General features: G+C 46.7%; 1 protein-coding gene across 8 annotated transcripts in view; it reads right to left on the bottom strand.

Moving 5' to 3' along the window:
• The window catches only part of RYR1 (ryanodine receptor 1), a 1,068,376-nt gene that overhangs the window by 94,465 nt on the left and 951,204 nt on the right, over positions 1-22,707 (bottom strand). For all 8 annotated transcript variants that reach the window (XM_069206982.1, XM_069206985.1, XM_069206986.1 and 5 more), the window contains 2 exons: positions 8,161-9,470; positions 7,506-7,573 (listed from right to left, as the gene is read on the bottom strand). In XM_069206982.1, the coding sequence (XP_069063083.1) occupies positions 7,506-7,573; positions 8,161-9,470 (1,378 nt within the window). The remainder of the gene's footprint in view (positions 1-7,505; positions 7,574-8,160; positions 9,471-22,707) is intronic.

Here is a 22,707-nt window from a genome sequence, read left to right as displayed (position 1 = left end):
ATATCCTAACTGACGTGCTTCAGCCAGAGTCTTCCACATCAGAACCCCTTCTCCCCTTGAATGTAGCACTGACGGACGTCCTTTTGGGTACTTGGTCAAGAACCAGCACAGGGGCTCCCGTGAACAGGACGATTGCCTGCCGCCATCGGCCTGCGCCAACAGACCCGAAATTCCTCACCCAACACCCCACGCCTGAGAGCCTTGTGATCCAGGCTTCCTCTTCTTCTTCCTCTGGCGCATTCCCTACTGCCTCCCCGGATAGGGAATAAAAAAGACTGGATGGTTTGGGGAATAAAATGTTTTCTTCTGCCAGTCTAGTGCTGCAGTCAGTGAACACTGCATGCCTTTTGGGACGCTATTCTTATACTCTCTGGAATATGGTCGCGCAGGTGCTGCCTACAGTTCCGGAGGAGACCCGGACTGTCCTCTCCCAAACGCTTGCAGATGGGAGAGATGCAGCCAAATTCATCATCCGCTGTGGACGAATGTCTCTCTAGGCAGATCGGTTTCATCGACTGTGGCACTAAGACGTAACGCCTGGCTGAGAACATCTGGCTTCTCGGGGATGTCCAGCAAACATTAATGGACATGCCCTTTGATGGCACCCGTCTCTTCTGAGACAAGGCGGACTCAGAGCTTGAGCGCTTTAAGGATTCCCGAGCCCAGTCCCTTGGCCTCGCACCTGCCCCAAGACCCCACCAGTCCGCCTCTCGCCCCTTTCGTAGCTTTGGAAGGGGCACCCAACTGCATCCTTTTCCACCGAGCCATCGACCTGGGCATGCTGTATAGTCCCTGCACTGACACAGGATCCCATGATCTCGGGGATCAGGGAGCCAGCGGGTCGCCCAGTCCACCCCCACCTCCTCCTCCTCGGTCTCCAAACCTTCCTAGTCCGTCAGAACACCTGGCACCAGTTGGAGGCAGGAATCGCCATCATCTGCCCCACTGGAAATCCATTACCATGGACAGGTGGGTCCTCCAGATGGTTCGGAATGGCTACTCCCTCCCTTTCTAGTCTTCTCCTCCAGCCATGCCACCTTCATTCGACCACATATCGGAGGATCACATGGCACTTCTCCACAAGGAAGTCAAAGCTCTTTTGGCCAAAGGAGCTATAGAGAGGGTCCCTGCATCAGAAGTAGGTCGTAGTTGTTATTCCCACTACTTTATGGTGCCAAAGAAGAACAAGGACCTTCGCCCTATCTTAGATCTTCGGTCCCTCAATCGCTTCCTCAAAAAGGAGAAGTTCAAGATGCTGACATTGGCTCAGGTCTTATCTGCCCTGCACCCGGGAGACTGGATGGTATTATTGGACTTGCAGGACATATACTTCCACATCCCCGTCTTGCCGGCCCACAGACATTACCTAAGATTCATGGTAGGCCACAACCACTTTGAGTTCACCGTGCCCCCTTTGGCCTTACCAGCGCCCATCGGGTGTTCACGAAGGTGATGTTAGTGGTTGCAGCTCATCTGCGCAGATTAGGGATCCCAGTCTTTCCCTACCTTGACGACTGGCTGTTGACTACGGCGAACCTCTTGCATTCGCTGGGGTTCATTATAAACATGCCCAAGTCACACCTGACTCCTTCTCAGATGCTTCCTTTCATAGGAGCTGTTCTGGACACAGTGCAGTTTCGGGCTTATCCTCCCGAAAAGCTAGTCCAGGATATTTGGGCTATGATACCAAAGTTCCAGCCTCTGTCCTGGATTTCGGTGAGAATGACTCTAAGCCTGCTGGGCCTCATGGCCTCTTGCATCCAGCTGGTTCAAAAGGGCAGATGGCATATGCGGGCTCTGCACTGGGACCTGGAGTTCCAGTGGGCGCAGCATTAGAGGAGACTCTCCGACAAAGTCCGGATCTCGGAAGGAACTGCAAAAGATCTTCAGTGGTGGCTAACAAATCAAGATTGGGTCAAGGGGAGATTCCTCTCCTTTCCCCAATCGGACCTCACAGTAGTGACAGAAGTGTCTCTCCTGGGATGGGGTGGCCACAGGGGAGAGGCAGAGATCAGAGGCCTCTGGTCTCCGGCGGGATACGGGCTTCATATCAATCTATTGGAGCTCCGTGCGATTTGACTAGCATTGAAAGCATTTCTTCCCTCTCTCAAAGGCAAAGCAGTGCAAGTGATCACAGACAACACCACTGCCATGCGGTACTGCAACAAACAAGGCGGAGTGTGGTTGTGGACTCTTTGTCAAGAGGCCCTTCGTCTCTGGACTTGGCTGGAACATCAGGACATTTCCCTGGTGGTTCAACATCTGGTGGGCTCCTTGAACGCGAGAGCAGACAAACTCAGCAGACGAAGCATAGTTGATCACGAATGCCGTCTCCATCCAGGGTGACGCAAGGTCTCTTTCAGCAGTGGTGAGAGCCTTGGTTAGATCTCTTCACCTCCGCAGAGAATGCGCAATGTCAGCTGTTTTGCATGTTGGAGTTTCCAAGGTGGCACTCGCTCGGCAACGCCTATCGTTTCGAGTGGAGCTCAGGCCTCCTGTATGTCTTTCCGCCTGCACCACTTCTGCCCAGAGTTCTGAAGAAGATCAGACAAGACCAGGCCCAAGTTATTCTGGTGGCTCCAGACTGGGCATGAAGAGTCTGGTATCCCGAGCTCTTGAGCATGGCCATAGCTCGTCTGATCAGTCTGCCCATTCGGGAGGATCTTCTTTCGCAGCAGCAGGGGAGGGTCATCCACCCGAGCCTGTCCACTCTCCGCCTCTTTGCGTGAAGATTGACCAGCGACAGTTGACGGTCTGAAAGTCTTTAACGACATCTTGGCAGCCAGGTGTCCCTCCACCAAAACGGGATATGCCTGTCATTGGAAAAAATTTGTGGCATGGTGTATCGGCAAATCTGTCGATCCTCTCTCTGCACCTCTTTCTTAAGTTCTTTGTTCTCTCTCTTGCACAATAGGGCTCTACCTTGGGCACCCTCAAGGGCTATCTTTCTGCTATCTCTGCCTTTCTGAGACTACCTGACCAACCTTTTTTATTCAAATCTCCCATTGTAGGGACGTTTCTCAAAGGCCTCACACATCTCTTCCCATCTATCCCATTTATCATGCCCCAATGGGATTTAAATGTAATCCTCACATATATGATGTGCACTCCATTCGAGCTGCTTCATAGCTGCCTTCTTGGTTGCCACTACCTCTGCTCGTAGCGTAAGTGAGCTCCAAGCTCTGTCATCTAAACCACCTTTTCTGGCAGTACATCCTGACAAAGTGGAACTCGTCACAAGGGCTTCTTTTCTCCCTAAAGTGGTAACACGCTTCCATCACCTTGCCTACTTTTTACCCACCCCCACATCCCTCACATGAGGAGGAGAGACTCCACCGCCTGGACCCAAAAAGAGCATTGGCATTCTACCTTGATCGTACTAAAGACTTCCGGGTGGATGAGCTACTCTTTGTGGGATATGTGGGGGTGAAGAAAGGGAAGGCGGTGCAAAAGAGAACCATTTCACGATGGGCCCTCTATGCATCAAAATGTGCTACACTTTGGCAAAGAAGCAACCCTCTGAGGGTTTGCGAGCTCACTCAACTAGAGCAACTGCAGTTACCACAGTGTTAGCACAAGGCTTTCCAGTCCTGGATATCTATCAGGCAGCCACGTGGGCATCTCTGCACACGTTCACCAAGCGCTAATGCCTGGACAGTCAGGTCCGTAGGGACAGCTTCTTTGGTCGTTCGGTCCTACAGGACTTCCTGATGTGATATTGGTTCGCAGCCCACCTCCGGGGATGGTATTGCTCGGGTACCTATTCAAAAGGTAAGGAATCTGCAACTAGAAGTCTTTATCAGATGTACAAGTTACTTTCGGTAATGATATATCTGGTAGAGACATATTCTAGTTGCAGATTCCTTACCGACCCGCCCATCCTCCCCGCTCTGCGAACTGATTTCTAGGGGCAGGAACTTTCCTTAAAGGGTGCTGGCTTTGGCGCACCACTATCAGTGTTCTTCATGGCTCTGCGCTTCTGGCATGGAAAGTCGTGAAAAGAAACTGACGTCAGCGTGCCGGGGTGGCGCCTTTATACGACCACGACATCATCATGGCGTACACAACGTCACCTATGCCCGCGGAGTCGACCAATGCCACGTGACAGTGCGCAGAGGTACTGCTCGAAGAAAAAGTCTCCGGATCCAGTCTGACGCCTGGGGGAATTCAAAAGGTAAGGAATCTGCAACTAGAAAATGTCGCTACCAGATATATCGTTACCGAAGGTAAGAAACTTGTACTTCTGAACACCAGCAAATGGCTGAAATGTTTATGATGAATGCTAAGGCCCAGTGTCACAGACTTTGAGCTTCTATTAACAATGGAATCTTCCTTGTTCCTCCCTCATTTAGGATGTATTACATGTCTGTTGAGTTGTCTACCCAAACTTTCACTTGAATGCTCTTCAGCTACTGAAGGAATGCCTTAAAGGTGAGCTTCAAACACAGAAAAGGTGATGAGAGGAATGCCTGCAATAAGTCTAACCACTGACAATCATTCGAGTTAGCATTCCAACCCATTATTCTTTTGCCCACCATGTCACCTCAGTTATGTTGCAATGAAAATAACAGAATCTATTGCTACCTAAGAGATGGAGCAGGCTAAGTATGTGTCAGGGGAATGTTTTTCTTCAGAGGCCTAGAGATGTTCACAGTAGCAGACAGATGCAGGGCTTTCCACGTGGGCAAAGCCTGGTTCCATATGTGGTTGACCTTTGGAGTTGTGCACATTGCAAAAGTAGAGGGCACAGGCTGCATCTCTGAGATGTTCTCTCCAAACGGCATGGAATGTCAGATGTCATTTCACTGAGAATCCCTGGGGAGGAAGCATCAGTTTGGAACAAAGTACATATCCCATTTCAGCACTTTGGAAGATAAAGCGTTACATGGTTGATCATTATCTTCACTGTCATCATTCTGACACCGCACTTCTGCCATAACATCACCATTAGCATCATTATCATTGCCATCTTCATCATTAGCTATCACATAGGCCCACTGTCTCGGTGACTGGTGGTGATTGTTGTAACCCACAATTTGACTTTAGGGCCACCTGTGGTTGCAGTGGGGAACTGGCAGGTGCAGACTGATTTTGTTGTTGAGGCTGCTATAGAATAGGCACAGGAGGCAAAGATTTTGACAGGGTGTTAAAGTTTCCTGGTGGTAGGAAGTGCTGTGCAAATATGTGGATCATTCCCTGTGAAAAGGACAGAAGAACAATTGAAATCACATAAGGATAAAATGGCTTTTTATACCTCCTATCATGATTGTGCCACAAAGGATAAAGATGAAGATCCCTACCATCATGGTAATGCCAGTTATCAACTGGGTCCTCTGGTAAAAACTTAGGCTCAGATTTCAGAAAAAAAGCTGCTTCACATCGTGAAGCGCCACTTTTCTTGCCTCACCTGTGCCCCCTAACGCCACCATGTGTGCGCTGTATTTAAGATACGGCACACCATGGCGCTATTAGGTACAATAGCTTCAACATTTTTTACGCTACTGTGGCGCTTTGCTGCACTAGTTTTAAAACTTCTGACGCTGGTGGAGCAAAGTGCAAGGAGGCCCATTGATGTCTTGGTCTTCACTTGTGCTAAAGAAACTCTCAAAACTTATAATGATCTTCTTTGCTTTCTTCATCCTCGTCTCTTATTAAATCTTTTCTTGAGGGGAAGAAGGATCCTGTAGTAGCAGATCGGGAGGCTAAATAATTGAAGCCAGGCGGGACTGTATTTGAAATGCTGTGGCGAAGAGCAAATCAGTTACAGCTTAAGTCAAGTGTAATGCTGCTGACCAGGTAGGAACCAAAAGCTCTGCAACTGAATATGTATGAACTGACACCTTAGGAACCAATGTAGTAGAAGCAAATTACCAGGCTATCTTCAACAAGCTGAAAGCCAGCAAAGTGATGGAACAACAGACGGTGGCAGAACTGACAGTGCACCAGTAATCAATGGCCACACCACTGGCAGTACAGTAGCCAATGAGCTTTCTGAAAACTGATGCCAAAAGCAGATAAAAGAGCAATTACTAGCACAGGGGCTGATGCTTTTAATGGTTTTAATGCAGCCTTCACTGTCAAAAAAAACAGGAAGAGGTGTAAATATTCCCTTTTTATGAGTTACCTGGATGATCACTTTTTAGAGGAAACTTTGCAGGTGTGCTTGCTTGGCACTTCATCAATGAAGGAGCAGGCGTCCTCAACAGAAGACTCCGGGTTTTCCAGTCACTTTAGAAGTACTTGAAGAAGACTAATTCAGAGCTTAGTTTTTTTGAGCCTCGTTGATAAAAAAGAAGTAGCCACCTTTTACAGAACAGCCAAGCTCGGGTCTATTAGGGTGCTTGAAACTTTGAATCCAAAAATGTTAGCCAATTTTCATATTTTTAGTTGGTCCATGTCTAAGCAGTAAATACACAAAATTTGCAGATCATCCATGTAGATCCTTTTCTTCCTACCAGAGCTGCAAGCTTTGAAGATTGACTTCTTTGAAGGCTTAGCCATCCTGAAGCTAAAGCCCTATGAATCAAATATTCCACCAAAAAAGGGATAAACATGTTTTCGCTACCATCTCTATCTGCACAGGAGATTGATAAAATTGCAAGAGTTAAACATTTAAGGTGAACAGTTCTTAAAACGAAATGACTGACAGCAGAGCTTGAGGATTCTCTCGCTCTTTACGCACAGTATAAAATCTGACAGTTGCATTTTCTCTGAGGACTGGTGCTTTTTGTCTCTCCACCTCGATGGACGGAATTGAGCCGACATATTGAGTTGGATAGACAACAAGTAGAATATCACTATTTTCAATGTTAATTAAGTGTATTGTCCATTTGTCTGTTCAAATTCAAGGCCTTTCACAAGCTTGCATTTTTCTATGTACTGAAATCGTTTTGATTTTTCAAACTGTGTATGCTTCTATTGCTCTTGTTTTATAATACAGACATGATAGTATGATTCTTTCATGTAATACTGATTGTTATTCAGGAAGAAGTGGGGCCTTTTTTCTAATCTTACAAAAAAGTTGCCTAGTACACTACCAACTTTGATACTTCTGTGAAGAGCAGATGCAACCAGAAGATTACAAAGAGTGATGCTTTCATTCAATTAATTTATCTAAATCTCTGGCACTTAGATTCATTTACTCCTTTCTGCCTTTCCTATTCTCGTACCCATCTCTTAAAAAAAAAAATCTGTTTATTCCTTTGTCTTTCTTATCTTGTGTTTAATGCTCTTTGTTTCCTACCACCATTCCCTTCCTCTCTCTACCTCAATAGCCTGGTCTTCCTGTTTTGCTCACTTTCTCAAACTTAATTTACCTTTCTTTTTCTCTATTGTCCTCTTCATCCCCACACACTCACCCACTCTTTTTTTCTTTTCCTTGGTCCCTCTTTTTCTCTGCCTCAATATCACAGTCTTCCTGCATATCCCTTGATATCATGTTTCACCTTTTTTACATTTCTGACTTTCAACAAATCATATATTGCCCAAAGCTCCCCACAACTCACTCAGCCTTTTCTGGTTCAGCAGGGCGTTCCTCCACTGGTGGTGGCTGAGGAATGAATTCATCCAAGTCCTATAAAAGTAAGGAATAAATAAATCTGAATTCCAGGCGGGTGGTGTCTTTGATCATTTAATCATGTCTCATGAAAGTAATGCCCCCCTCCTTCCTATGGATGCCGATTGTTTTACATGCATATGAGGCTTCATTAGGCCAAGTGTGGCAAGTATACCATAGGTTGTGATTGTTACTTACTATGAATGGCAAATAAAGCACATTACTAGAAGGGGAACAACTTTCCATCTATAAAAAAAACATTGGACTGGTTTACAGTTAAGGTAAAATTACTGCTAGCATCTCCCCATTGCACTACATGTGTACTGGGCAAAATTGAGAAATTTATTAGAACGTTACTGGCCGGCTGCTGTTGCATAAATATGGGGATCTACATGTGAATGTGTGTCTCTTTGCAAGTATGATGGGTAGGCAGAAAATGCAGCACTGACACCACCAAGGAGTCACAAGGGCACTACGAAAGCTCAAGTAAGGCCTGCATATTTGTGAGATAGGGGAGGCATGCCACTTTAAGCAATACTGATAACACTAGGCTTCAGGACATATGTGCCACTGCACCAGGCAATAGATATCTTCTGTTAACTTACACCTAACTTCCTCTTGATAATGGGTGTCCCTTCTGGAGTTGGAGGCTCCGCAGGTGCAGACTCGCCAATGTCTCCAAGCCCACCAGGTGCGTCTGGAGAGCTCAGTTTATAATTGCTACCATCCTTCTTTAGGTCCATGCCAAACATTTCAGTGTCCTCCTCCTGCACTTCTTCTTTGATTGCATCAACAAAATCTGTTTCGTCTCCAGCCTCCTGAACTTCAGCACTGTCAGTTGCTGGTGGCCCATCACCATGAACCTCATCCTGTGTTGGGTCAGGCATACTAGCCAGAATTTCTGTCACTGTGATCTTCTTGGCCCCTTCCACCAAGCTGCCTCCAAACAGGGTGTGCCATACGATCAGGAAGAAGCCCTTACAGACACTGTAGATGAAGTGTAGGATTCCAATGAATACAGTCCAGAGGAAAGATGCCACTGCCATCACAATCTCTTTCAGGGTCATCTTTTTTACCTTTCGGTACTGCTTTCGTACGTTTTTGTAAGTGAACATCTTGAAAAAGTTCACCACGTTATCCATGAACTCACCAAAAGCTGAGGATGACTCAGTTGGTGCTGTTTCTGACTCAGCCTCAGCCCCCTCTGTGGACTCGCTTTCATCATCGTCCTCCTCTTCCTTCTCCTCCTCAACCTCTGAAATCTGAGCTGCGATCTGCATCTCAAATATGGTATCCTCACAGAAGTTTACAAAGAGCTCCATCTTCTCCGACTCTCCACCCTCATTGACCACGTCAAAGATAAACTGCCTCTTGGATTCTTTCACCTGAGGCATCTCCCACTGGGCCTTATTGGTTTCGCTAATTTCAAAATAGATACGTTCAATTCTTTTGCTTGCACCCATAATTTCGATTCGACCCAAATATGGCTTGAAGTAGCTGATGATGTTGTCAGCCAGCTCCAGAAAGTTCTTCAATCTGTTGTCATGGGGAACATGTTCTGAAAGGTTAGTTAATAGAACAGCAACGTTAAATCCAATATCCTTTGCAGGCTCTTGGAAGCGGTTGGCAAATTCTTCATAGTTGATCATCTCATTTTCATCTGCCTCGGAGCATGACAGAAGGAACTGAATCTCGGAAGGTGAGTACTGTTTCTGGCTGTCCATGGCCTTCTGGAAATCCTTCTTGGAAATGAGTCCCCTGGGGTCAGTGACATAGTCGCGAAAAGCATCAGAAGCCACAATATCCTTCAGTTTCAGAAACATATCAAAGAACTTAAGGATCATCTCCACATTACTGGAGGACTCCACAAGCATGTCCACCATTTGTCTGGCAATGGTTCCATTAACCACATTCCCTGAAAGAAAAGAAAGGATGTGAAAAGAACAAAGTCATGCCTCTGGAACCAACAAGAAACTGCAAACCAAGTCAACTTTTTTATATTTCCTTTGCTGTTTTTTACTTTGTTGTCTCTTTTCCATATTGTTTCACAGTTTGGCTCTTTCTTTTTCTTTCTTTTGTTCGTTTTATAATTTAACTTTGTTTTCCCCTTAATTCCTTTTACTTCTCCTATATCTTTTACCTTTCTCTTGCCTCATTCTGTGTCCAATACACCCCCCCCCCACATTTTTACTTTCTGAATCCACAGTTTTATAAATGTACAGTCATAAATATTTTTATTTTAAGCAGTGCTCATAAACCAATACAAAACAGACACTCAAAAAAATACTGCAAACTTTCCTGAATCTTGTAAAAAAAATGTGTTCACCAAAAACTATAATCAAAACTCCAAGAGGACATTTTAGGTACGGATGGGTAAAATGTACATTAAGTTACATCAGTTACATGATTGTAATGAAAGAAAATTGAGAAAAATGTAAATCTTCTTTCTCATTAGCGTGTTTTGTAAACAATGGAATCCAGTGAATGTTCAGAACATTGGTAGCTAGAGGTCAGACATTTTTCCAGATGTCATCATCTTGTTGGCTTACACATATCTTTACAATGATCATATAGGCAAGTTTCTTACCTGCAGCCACTCTCTTTGTGGTGGATACTCTATATGATTTAGAATATTTCCTTCATCAAGACTGGAACCATAAGATTTTTCATAATAGCACCTGTGCATTGTAGGTGGCGTAATGCACCTCCATGTCAACTCTGCTCCACTTCATCCCAGAAGTGACAGCTGGAACAACATATATGCACCACACCGATGCCAGGGGAGATGGAAGGGAGGTGAGGATTCTGCTATTAAAATACATACCACAAAAAGCGTTACCAAAGCTAAGTACCTAGTTCTTCTAATGGATGCTTCTAACCACAGATACCTCACTTTAGAATAGACACCAACCCTGGTGGTGGGTCTGTGGAATACCTTTGTCCAAAAAGCCCTGCAGGACTGAATGGCCAAAATGCCCTTCTCGTCAGACCTTGCGGTTAAGGCACTAGTGGTTCATGAATGCAGCTTAACAAATATCCAAGACAAGCACTCAACATGCCAGCACAGTAGTAACAGCCTGGATTCTGGCGGGGTGAGTCCTCGGTCCATCAGAGGGCTGCTTCTTGGCCAGATCTTGATGCAGAGGACTATCCGGATGTATAAGGTCCTCTTTTGCACTGCCTTGTCTTCCCTTGCTCCACAGAACTCACAAAGAGCTGATCATCCACCAATGGTCTTTGGTATGACTGACCTAAAAGCTCAGCGATTTTTAGGGATCCACACAAAGGATTTTCTCCTCTTCTTTTGAGGAGTCAGGTGAAGTAAAGAATGTTGGGAATGTGATAGACTGGCTGAAGTAAGAGGGAGTCACAACCTTCGGTACAGAGGCTACTCAAATCAGTAACACCAATTTGTCCTGAAAGAAGGTGGTGTAGGACAACTGTACTGAAAAGGCCTCACGCACACTCACAAGAACAGATAAAGTAATCGCAATGAGAAAAACTGTCTTCAGAGTTAGAAGACACAGAAGACTGCTGTGTAATGGTTCAAACATGGTACACATAGGAGAACCACTGTACACATAAGGGAACTAAGATTAAGGTTCCACCAAGGCATTATGAAAGGCTTTGGGGAAACATTTGGACCAAGCCTTTGAGGAAACACATCACAATAGGTGATTTAAACAAAGATAGCTGGTCTGTTAACCACACAAAAGATGAAAGGGCTGGCTGGTAACATTTAACAGTGTCCACTGCAAGTGCTTGCTGGGCCAAAGGCCAAACAAAATGTAACGCATCTGACAGTTGGGTTTGCAAAGGGTCCCTGATACAGGTGCCAAACTCAAACTTGTCTCATCATCTAGCATCACCACATTTTGTAGAAGCACGCCTGGCTGCCAAGATGAAATATACTACTTTGTGAGATATATCAAAAGTAGTCAACTGCCACAGCTACATTTCCACTCATGGAGGGTTGCAGATTGCGCAGGCTCAGCATCAAAGGGACTGCCCTGCTGCTGCTGAGCCAGAAGGTCCTGAAGGGGCAGCCTGATCAGAAGACAAATTCTAATGCCCAGAAGCTCTTGATATCACACTCTCCAAGCCGGCTCGCTGTCATTAGTTCCTTTCATGACTATTTTCATGCAGAAGCACAAAGCCACATCAGAAGGCTGACTGAATAGTATGCGGATTGTAAGGGCTCACAAGGACCTTTAAAAGGAGGAAATTCCAGTATGCAGAATGGGGAAGATGGGAGTGTCAGTAGAGTCTCTACTAGATGATGTGTTACCAAAGGTAAGTTACTTGTTCATCTGATAGAGACATCTAGCGGTAAATTCCTTAGACACCAAAGCTATACCTCCCTGGAGGTGGGTCTACAAACTGGCTCAGACTAAAAAGTCCTGGAGGACAGAACGGGCAAAGTGCCTGTCATGACTGACCAGACTGTCAAGGCAGTAGTATTTGGTAAATGTGTGCAAGAATGCCCACAAGGCAGCCTGACAGATGTCTGGGACAGGAACTCCATGAGCTAATGCAGTAGACAGCTTTGGCCCTGGTGGAATGAGCCCACAAGCCTTCAGCGGATTGCTCCTTGGCTAATGCGCAGCAAATCATTATGCAGAGTATAACCCACCGGGAGATTCTCTGTTTCTGCACAGCTTACCCCTTCTTCTTTCCAATGAACCCTAAAAAAAGCTGATTGTCCGACCCGTATTCTTTAGGACTTGGAGGGGTGAGGCAGAGCAAAAAAATCCAGCAGCATGATGTTCTGGCCACCGTGGAAAGGTGTCACCACCTTCGGCCGAAAAGAGGCACAGGTTCGGAGAACCAGTTTGTCTGGGATGAAGCTGGTGTGTGGAGAGTGAACAGAAACAGCCTATAGCTCGCTGACTCTCCTGGTTGATGGGATGGACACCAAGAAGACTATCTTGGTTGTCAGATGACTTAGAAGGCAGCTATGCATGGGTTTAAAGAGGGGACATCAAATAGGTTAAAACCAAATTAAGATCCCACTAGGGCATAACTAAAGGTTTGGGAGGAAACAAGTGCTGAAGACCTTTCAGAAAGACTTTCACAAAGGGTGACTTAAACAGGAACAGTTGATGGGGCAACCACGAAAAAGCAAAGATGGCCGAAAGATACCCCTTAACTCTGCCTAGAGCAAGGTCTTGCTGGGCTAAAGACAAAACAAACAGCACTTCGGACAAGTGTGCAGAAACGTGGGTCAACCTTTTTCTGAGCCATAAACCTGTCCCAATGGCAGACCTATACAGTTTTTGTTGGTGGATGCCTGGCTGCCAAAATGACCTCACAAACTTTAGGAGGAAGATCGAAGATCCATAACTGTTACTGCTCAGTCTCCAGGCATGAAGGTGGAGATTTAAGTGCAGAATCCTCCACTGTTGTAACGCAAGGAGATTCCCCAGCAGAGGAAGCCAGCTCGGAGTACAGATGCACATGCTCAGGAAATCTGGATATCATACTGTCCTCACCCAATATGGAGCCATCAGGAAAACTAGGGACCAGTGCATTTTTATCTTTTTCAGAGCTCAGGGGAGAAGAGGTATTGGCTGAAAAGTGTATAGGAGTTCCATATTCCATTCTAGCCGCAATGTGTCTCCAAGTGACTCCACACACACTGCTTGTTGCAGTACCCCATGGTAGTAGTGTTGTCCATGAACACCGGGACCAACTTCCCATTGATGAAGGACAGGACAGGTTTCAATGCCAAGCAAAGCACCCTCTGCTCCAAAAGAATAATGTGGAGTTGAGTCTCTGCCAGAGACCAGAGGCCACTGATCTCCACCTCTCCCAGATAGCTGCCCTAGACCGGAAGCTATGCATCAGTCATCACTCTCAACTCTGGGTAGGGAAGGGAGAGGTATCTGTCTGATCTGATATTCTAAGGTAAGGAATCTCTTGCTAGAAGTCTCTGTCAGATAAATGGAGCACCAGGAATTGGACCAGGACCTCTGCTGACAGCCGAGGTAAGTATAATGAAATATATTCACAAGTGTTTTGTGTGCAAGTGAGAGAGTGTGTGATAATGGGTTGTGTATGTGTGAGCAGGTTGTGTGTGTGTGTGTGTGTGAGAGAGAAAGCAAGTGAGGGAGTGAGTGATATGTAAGAAGTGAGACTATGGCCCTCATTATGACTTTGACAGGCGGCAGAGGCCGCCCGCCAAAGTCCCACGTCGGGATGACGGCATATGGGGCCGTCCTTCCGCGGTACCTATTGTGAGTTTCCTGCTGGGCCAGCGGGCGGAAACAGCATTTCTGCCTGCCGGCCCAGCGGGAAACACACCACAACATTAACACAGGCTCGTAATAGAGCAGGCAGCAATGTTGTGGTGCGTCGGGTGCGACAGCACCTGTCGCGCTTTTCACTGGCCGTAATTCAGGCAGTGAAAAGCGTAAAAGGAATGTCCATGGGGGCCCCTGCACTGCCCATGCAGATATCCTGTCCGCTGAAATATAAATTCCATTATATTCTATTGGATTTATATTTTGGCAGACAGGATATCCGACACCATTGTGAGGGGGTAACATGTCCGCCGAAATATAAATCAGGCCCTCCATCTAACTGAAGATTCCTCTCCTTTTGAATATTCCCCAGGTGTCAGACTGGATCCTGAACCTTTTCAGCAGTACCTTTGTACACCAGCAGATGGCATCATGCAGCCCTGCACTGACACCATTCTGCTCTAGAATGATGTGTGGTGCCTATAGAGGCTGCACTTTTGCACTTTAAAGTCAGTTGCTTTTGAGGCTGTCTGCACCCCCACTCGCAGAACCCCAACAGCAGGTTGTCTTTGACCACTCGGCAGATTCCTAGACTAGGGGCCAGATGTAGAAACAAAACATTTTGCGACTTGCAAATAGCGAGTCATAGCGACTCGCTATTTGCAACTCGCAAAATGTTATGCAGTACGGTGTCTCAGACACCGACTGCGACTCGCTATGGGGTCGCAATGACCCACCTCATGAATATTCATGAGGTGGGTCGCAAATTGCGGCCCCATAGCGAGTCAAGGCACTCGCAAACATGGAGGCCTGCTGTAGTCAGCAGACCTCCGTGTTCGTGACTGCTTTAAATAAAGCAGTTTTTTTTTTAAGTGTAGCCCGTTTTCCTTAAAGGTAAACGAGCTGTACTTAAAAAAAAAAACGAAACCTTTAGTTTCGGGTTTTTTTCAGGGCAGGCAGTGGTCCCTTGGACCACTACCTGCCCTGAAAAAAATGTTTGGGGTCCATTCACAAACTGGATGGGGTCCCATGGGGACCCCTTCCAATTTGCGAGTGGGTTACCATCCACTTCAAGTGGATGGTAACTGCGATACGATTTGCGACCGCGTACGCGGTCGCAAATGGTATTGCATCCCACTCAGACTCGCAAATAGGAAGGGAACACCCCTTCCTATTTGCGAGTCGGAAATGCATTTTGCGAGTCGGTCCCGACTCGCAAAATGCATTTCTGCATAGGAAACTCACATTTGCGACTCGCAAACGGCAATTTTTGCCGTTTGCGAGTCGCAAATCGTTTCCTACATCTGGCCCTAAGGCTTTTAGTAATGGATAGAGTCCAAATTAAAGGATGAGGAGGAAGGTAGTGTCAGTGAGGGATCAGGGTTAGACAGAGTCTGTACCAGAAAGAGCACTACCAAAGGTAAGTAGTTTGTTCTTCTGATAAAGACCTCTAACTGTAGATTCCTCACCTTTCCAATAGATACAAAAGCAGCACCTATCTGGAGGTTGCTCTGCAATTGGACTCAATCCAGGAAGTCCTGAAGAACTGAGTGAGCAAATTGCCCCTCTTGGTATACCTGGCTGTCCAGACAGCAGTGCTTTGTGAATGAATGAAGTGACGCCCATGTAGCCACCTGGCAGATATTCAGAATAGGAACTCTATATGCCAGTACAGTTGTAGCAACTTTGCCCTGGTGGAATGAGCTTGCAATCCTTCCAGAGGTTGCTTTTTTGGCCAGTGTGTAGCAGATCATGATGCAGAGAACGACATGGCAAGAGATGGTCCTTTTCGGGTGTAACTGCCACTCATGATCTGGAAGGTGTCACCAGCTGAGTTCGTCCTCCCTGGAATTCAAAGATCCTGCCAGCTGGAGGTCCTAGGTGAGGCAATTAAGAAGCTCAATAGATCCAAAGCACCAGGTTGGAATGGATTCCCTTTAGAATTTTAACAGACCTCCTCTGCCACTCTAAACGGGAAATTTTTGGAGGTCTACCTGGAAGCTAAGGAAAAAAGAGTGTTACCACCCTCCATGAGGGAAGGAATAGTGTGTCTTATGCCTAATCCGGGAAGGGATCTAGATGATCCGTCATCACACAGACCCCTAACTATGCTCAACTTGGATGTGAAGGTGCTCTATAAACTCCTAGAAACAAGTCTGAGGGGAGTTATCCAAACCCTGATCCATGACCATCAATGTGATTTTATGCCTGTACGCAGCACTGTTTTTAATATATGCAGACTAACTCCCATCATACATGAGACTAGGGACAGCACTAAAGAGTTAGCACTGGTTTCCTTAGATATAGAGAAAGTCTTCGACACAGTTGAATGGCTGTACTTGATGGCAGTGCTGCGATGTATGGGATTCGGGCATGCGTTTTGTGGCTTGGTGCGGATGCTCTACGCTGAACCCACAGTTCAGGTGCCGTTTAGGGGTGACCTGTCTGAGCCGTGGAAAGTGGGGAGGGGACAACACAGGGGTGCCCTGTCTCCCTTGCTTTTCAATTTTGCTATTGAACCACTAGCAATATTGCTATGCAGGGATCTTGCACAGTACAGCATACAGGTGGTACATGCTATACACGTGGTCTCATTATATGTGTACGACGCATTGCTATACCTTAAAACGCGGACATACTCGTTTAGGGTGCTGATGAAATTATTAGCTACCTTCAAGCAGGATATCGAGTTTGCAAGTTAATGTGGGCAAAACGATCATCTACCCACTCAGGCGCTTGATTGGAAGGACCTCGGCCCAGCTGCCGTCCTTAGGACTCCGATGGGAGACGGAGGGATTCCGGTACTTGGGGATACAGGTGACCCATGCTAAAAATGACTTTAGGCGCCTGAATGTAGATACACTCCTGACAAAATTGGAGACATAAATTACCTTCTGATCACGACTCCCATTGTCAATGATGGGTCGCACGTAGGAAAATGGTCTTCCTGCCAAGGTGCCTTTCCCTTGTCGAGAACATGTTGTTCCCACTTTGGCAGGAGTTTTTCGGAAGTTGGATCGTCTGCTTGTATCATTGGTGTGTGGGGGGAACGAAGCAGGGTGGCACTCCCGGCACTAAAGTGTGACCTGGAGGAAGGAAGACTCCCTCGCAGACATTCATTATTGTTATTATGCAGCCACACTTCAGCATGCAGCAAAATGGTTGACAACCTCTAACACTTGGGAGGAGAAATTATATGAGGGTATGTTACAGGAGGATACCCTCCCTCGACTACTGATGAGAGGGTGATGTTCTGAAAACCCAGTCCCGTTTTTGGTAGAACAAACAGCGGCAATATGGGAGATGCTAGTGACAAAAGTGTTACGTAGTGCACCCTTCAAGCTCAATCTTTGCGATCCAGTGCCTTTCCGAGCAATAGCCAATGACATGTCTATGGAACAGTAGAGAGCAGGTGGCTGTAATTTAGTGTGGGACTTATACCCGGGAGAGGGGCTCCTCACACTTCAAGATGCACAGGGTACATCTGGCGTGGGGCCTGGGCACTTCCTCCATTATGCCAAGCTGGTAAATACTGTCAAGGAAATTTGGGCGGGGTTACCAGTGCAGCTGCAAGCTTCAAGAATACTGGGTGGGTTCTTCATTGGTGTGAGGGGTGAGACCTGTATACTCTGTTTTATAAGTTGCTCCGAGATGACACTGAACTTCACCCATATGTAGTTCTTAGGGCCTGGGATAGAGATTTGGGGGAATCTTTAACAGACGAGGACTGGGCTCGAACCTGTGGGCTGGTGAGGAGAGTATCCTATAATCAAAGATTTAAATTATTACACTTTAACTTCTTAACCATACCAATGTCACTCCTAGACACCCGAATAGGATGGACTTTAATAGAGAAGCCTGTTGTCCAAGGTGTGGGGAGTATGGGGCCTCATTCCTTCATGTGACTTTACCCCAGGTACCACAGGCAAACTGATGAGGATTTGTCAAGGACATTTGTTTGCAATAGTCCGTACAAGGTTTGAAACCTGTCATTTTGGAAGGGGACATGTCTCTTGTCCACTGTACATTTTTGAGGTGAAAGGGGTCTCAAAGAAACGAGAGGTTGGTCCAGATCGGTGTATGGTAACATGGAAAGAAAGAAAGGACCTGACATCAGCGAGTGGGAGTGTCGCCACTACAAGGCAAGGAGAATGCTGGAGAGTCAAGGTGTAACAAAAGACGCTTTAATTCTGTGGACCATGGTGTCAGGTGTGTGGTGCCCAGTGCCCAGTGTTGGGCAGTGGGCTGCACTTGGCCATGCACTTCTGAACCAAGTAAATTCAGTGCAAATTATGCACTGAATTTACTAATATTAATGAAGATTCCTACAACATGTTTATCAATTGCCTTGTTATTTATATACTAAGTTGGCTAGTGTTTACATAACAAGCTTATATGTGTAGTTTGTACGGTTGTAGGAAAATGCCACTGTTGGCATGGCCACCCCCCATTTTTTGCCTAGTGTTGATGCCAGCTTTGATTGGAAGTGTGCGGGGACCCTGCTAACCAGGCCCTAGGGCCAGTGTTCTTTTTCTAAAACTGTACCTTTGTTTCTACAATTGGCACAGCCTTGGCACACACTTAAGTCCCTTGTAAAAGGTACCCCTGGTACCAAGGGCCCCGTGGGCATGGAAGGTCCCTATGGGCTGCTGCATGTATTATGCCACCCTCAGGGACCCCTCACTCAGTACATGCACACTGCTTTGCAGCTTGTGTGTACTAGTGGGGAGAAAAGACAAAGTCGAAATGGCACTCCCCTCAGAGTGCCATGCTCACCAACCACTGCCTGTGGCATAGGTAAGGCACCCCTCTAGCAGGCCTTACAGCCCTAAGGCACGGTAAACTATACCACAGGTGAGGGCATAGCTGCATGAGCACTATGCTCCTACAGTGTCTAAGTCAATTCTTAGACATTGTAAGTGCAGGGTAGCCATACCGAGTATATGGTCTGGGAGTCTGTCATTCTGAACTCCACAGCACCATAATGGCTTCACTGAATACTGGGAAGTTTGGTACCAAACTTCTCAGCACAATAAACCCACACTGATGCCAGTGTGGGATTTATTGAACAAAATGCACAGAGAGCATCTTAGAGATGACCCCTGTATGTTAGCCCAACTGCTAGTGTAAGGCTGACCGGTCTATGCCAGCCTGCATCTTCCAGGTGAGTTTCTGACCACAAGTGGTGAGTAACTTTGTGCACTCAGTGCTCAGAAACAAAGCTTGTCCTGGGTGGAGGTGCTTCACACCTCCTCCTGCAGGAACTGTAACACCTGGCGGGGAGCCTCAAAGGCTGGTGTTACAGTGCCCAAGGGCACTCCAGCCAGTAGAGATGCCCGCCCCTCCGGACAAGCCCCCACTTTTGGCAGCAAGTCCGGAAGGATAATGAGAAAAACAAGGAGGAGTCAACCCCTCAGCCAGGACCACCCCTAAGGTGACCAGAGCTGAAATGACCCCCCCTTGAAAAATCCTCCATCTTGCTTTGGAGAAGTAGGACCAATAGGGATAGGGATGTGCCCCCTCCCCAGAGGAAGTGGGCGCAAGGAGGGTGTGGCTACCCTCAGGGACAGTAGCCATTGGCTACTGCCCCCCAACCCTAAACACACCCCTAAATTTAATATTTAGGACCTCAATAAAGAAAAAGGACTGCTGAGCTGAAAACCCAGCAGAGAAGAGAAGGAGACAACTGACTCGGCCTCGGCCCTACTGGCCCGTCTCCTGCTTCAAAAAAGCTGCAAGAGAAGAAGCAACACGTTCTGCAGGACCAGCGACCCCTGAAAAGCCTCCAGGGGTCTGCCTGCATCACCGAGGACCAAGAAACTCCAGTGGACAGTGGACCTGTCCAAAAAGAAGACAAAGAAACCATTTTTAAAGGGACTCTCACCTCACTCCAGAGGCGTGAGTCCAACTACTATGCACCCGACGCCCCTGGCCCGTGTCCAGAGAAACCAACTAGCCAGAGAGGATACTCAGGCGACTCCAACTACGTGTCCACCCTGGGCTTACCTCTCTACACCCCCGTGATGATGCCTGCAGAGGGAATCCCGGGGACCCCCCTGACCGTGACTGCCAGGGACGAAGATATCCATCGCCTGGAGACACACTGCACCCACAGCCCCCAGGCCTGAGCGAAACCGACCACCTGTGCAGCAACAACCAGCAGGCGGCCCTCACCCTTGCCCAGTCGGTGGCTTGCCTGAGAGGCCCCCCTGTGCCCAGCATGCAGCGCCTAAGTGACCCCCGGGTCCCTCCATAGAGTTATATTGAGAACCTGATGCCCTGTTTGCACACTGAACCCAGCCGCCTGTGCCGCTGAGGGTGTGGTTTTTGTGCCTACTTGGGGCCCCTCCAGTACTCCTCCAAACACCCCTGATCTGCCCTCCGATGACACGGGTACTTACCTGCAAGCAGACTGGAACCTGAGTACCCTCTGTCTCTATAGGGGCCCACGTTATTTTGGCTCCTGTTTGACCTCTGCACCTAACTGGCCCTGTGTTGCTGGTGCTGGGTGTTTAGGGTTATCTTGAACCCCCAACAGTGGGCTACCCATGCCCTGGAGATTTAACCCGTACGTTTGTTACTTACCTTAAAAACTGTACTTTACTTACCTCCCCCAGGAACTGTTGAAAATTGCAGTGTCCACTTTTAAAATGGCTTTTTGCCATTTTTAAGAAATCTGTGTACATTGTTGATTCCATTCAAAGTTCTAAGTATTACTGTGCAAAGTACCTTACATTTAATGTACTACCCTGCTAAATAAATCTTGTGGTTTAAGAAATAAATTAACAAAATTATATTTTTCTATATAAAAACCTATTGGTCTGGAGTTAAGTCATTGAGTGTGTGTTTTCACTTATTGCTTGTGTGTGTACAACAAATGCTTAACACTACCCTCTGATAAGCCTAACTGCTCGACCACACTACCACAAATAGAGCATTAGTATTATCTATTATTGCCCCTGTCAAGCCTCTTGGGGAACCCCTGGACTCTGTGCACACTATGGCGGTCATTGTGAACATGGCGGTCCAGACCGCCATATTATGTTCATGGCAGGACCGCCACAGGCGTAACTCTGCCATCGCCAGGCTACCGCCGCCAGGTAGCCTGGCGATGGCGGGGTTACATAACCGACAGGGCACCGCTCCCCGCCGGATAATGTACCTGTTTTCCCCCAGCCGAAAGGCTGGCAGAATGGGTGCCTCGGGTCCTCCCTGGGGGCCCCTGCACTGCCCATGCACTTGGCATAGTCAGTGCAGGGGCCCCCTGCACAGCCCCATCCCACATGTCACTGCCCGATTTACAGGCAGTGATACGCGCGACGGGTGCTGCTGTTAATAATGTGGCCTATGGGGTCTACAACGAGCTGGCGGTCTTTTGTAGACCGCCAGCGGCGAGTTCGTAATGCCCCCCTATATCTCATTTTGATGTAGTATATACAGAGCCAGCTTTCCACAACGGTGTAACATGATTTCATGTATAGAATGTAATAGCACTTAATAGTTTTTAACTTTCTACTGAAGTAAGTACAAACAAGTGTCCTTTCTGGGTTTGCAAGTATTTATATCACACCTACAGAGGGGTGAAGTGCACAGGAGCTTTCTCAATGGTGTTGTCAAAATTAAGTGGTAACTATGGATATTGGGATATGCTTAATGTCACTTCTTAACAGTCACTCATAAAAGGGTGTCAAAAAGGTCTGGGGTTGCTTTTTGCAGAGATGCAAGCATCTGTCATCTGTTGAAAGGTAAAGTGTCTCTAGAAAGGCTTTAAAAAGGCACATTCCTTTCCAGTACAATTTAAAAATGTGTTTCTTATTGCAGGTTTACACCCACAGACTACATACTGTGCAAAAATCTCTCTGCTCCATTCCTAAAACCCTGCATGAAAAAATGTCCTTGGCTTATACGTTTAATATTTTTCTCGGATATTTATTCTGAATGCCCCTTTTATTCACTTATACCTTCTGCATGCCTCCTGAATATATATATACTACTCTAATTTGCATGCCTATCTTAATCTCTCTTTCTTCAAAACGATGCCCCAAGCAACTTTTCAATATATTAATTCAGCCATTTACCTCTCACATACCCCCTCTAATGATCACACCTAAGACATTAATGTACAGCCAAGAAACTGGAGTACATGCACAAAATAGTTTCTTTGAGAGCATAAGCCTAATTCCAATAACCAGTAGATTGACCACTAACACTGGGCTCCTGAGTAGCGTGCTACTCACCATAAAGCAATCCAGTGTCATGTCAGGGATAGTAGGTGCTATATAAATGCTATAATATAGGCCAATGCAGTTAATGGGCTCTGCATGTCATTTCCAGAGAAGACCGGCATCACTGCAGAGGTACTGCTGAAAAGCTTCCCGATCTGGGGAATATTCAAATGGTGAGGACTCTGCAGTTAGAAGTCTATCAGAATCCTACTGTTTTTTAAAAGTTTTTTCCCCGTATCTCTATGATTTACTGCTACATTTCTTCTTGCTGTACAGTCGGGAAATTTTAAATCATGACAGTTTATGGTATAAATAGTTTGAGTTCCCAATGCCATTCTGTGTTTTTGGCACTATGGCCCTCATTACAACCCTGGCAGTCGGTGTTAAAGCGGCATTAATACCGCCAGCAGGCCGGTGGTAAAAAAATGGGATTTTGTCCCTTGCAGTAATCATCATCAAAGACCGCCACTCCCACTCCCCATAGTCCACCCCCACCCTTCCCCTCCCTCTCCGGCCCCCGCACATATACACACCTGCACGCGCACCCATATACACACATGCACATAAGCATACCCACCACCAACCACGCATGCACACATACATACCCACACACCGCAACACACACCAAAATACCTTGTCACACACATGCATTCACAACACTCACAATCACTCATTCATGCACGCA

Source organism: Pleurodeles waltl, chromosome 9, assembly GCF_031143425.1.
Source record: "Pleurodeles waltl isolate 20211129_DDA chromosome 9, aPleWal1.hap1.20221129, whole genome shotgun sequence".
Classification (NCBI taxonomy): domain Eukaryota; kingdom Metazoa; phylum Chordata; class Amphibia; order Caudata; family Salamandridae; genus Pleurodeles; species Pleurodeles waltl.
The sequence above is the reverse complement of the archived record's forward strand: the minus strand, read 5'-3'. Positions and strand labels throughout refer to the sequence as shown.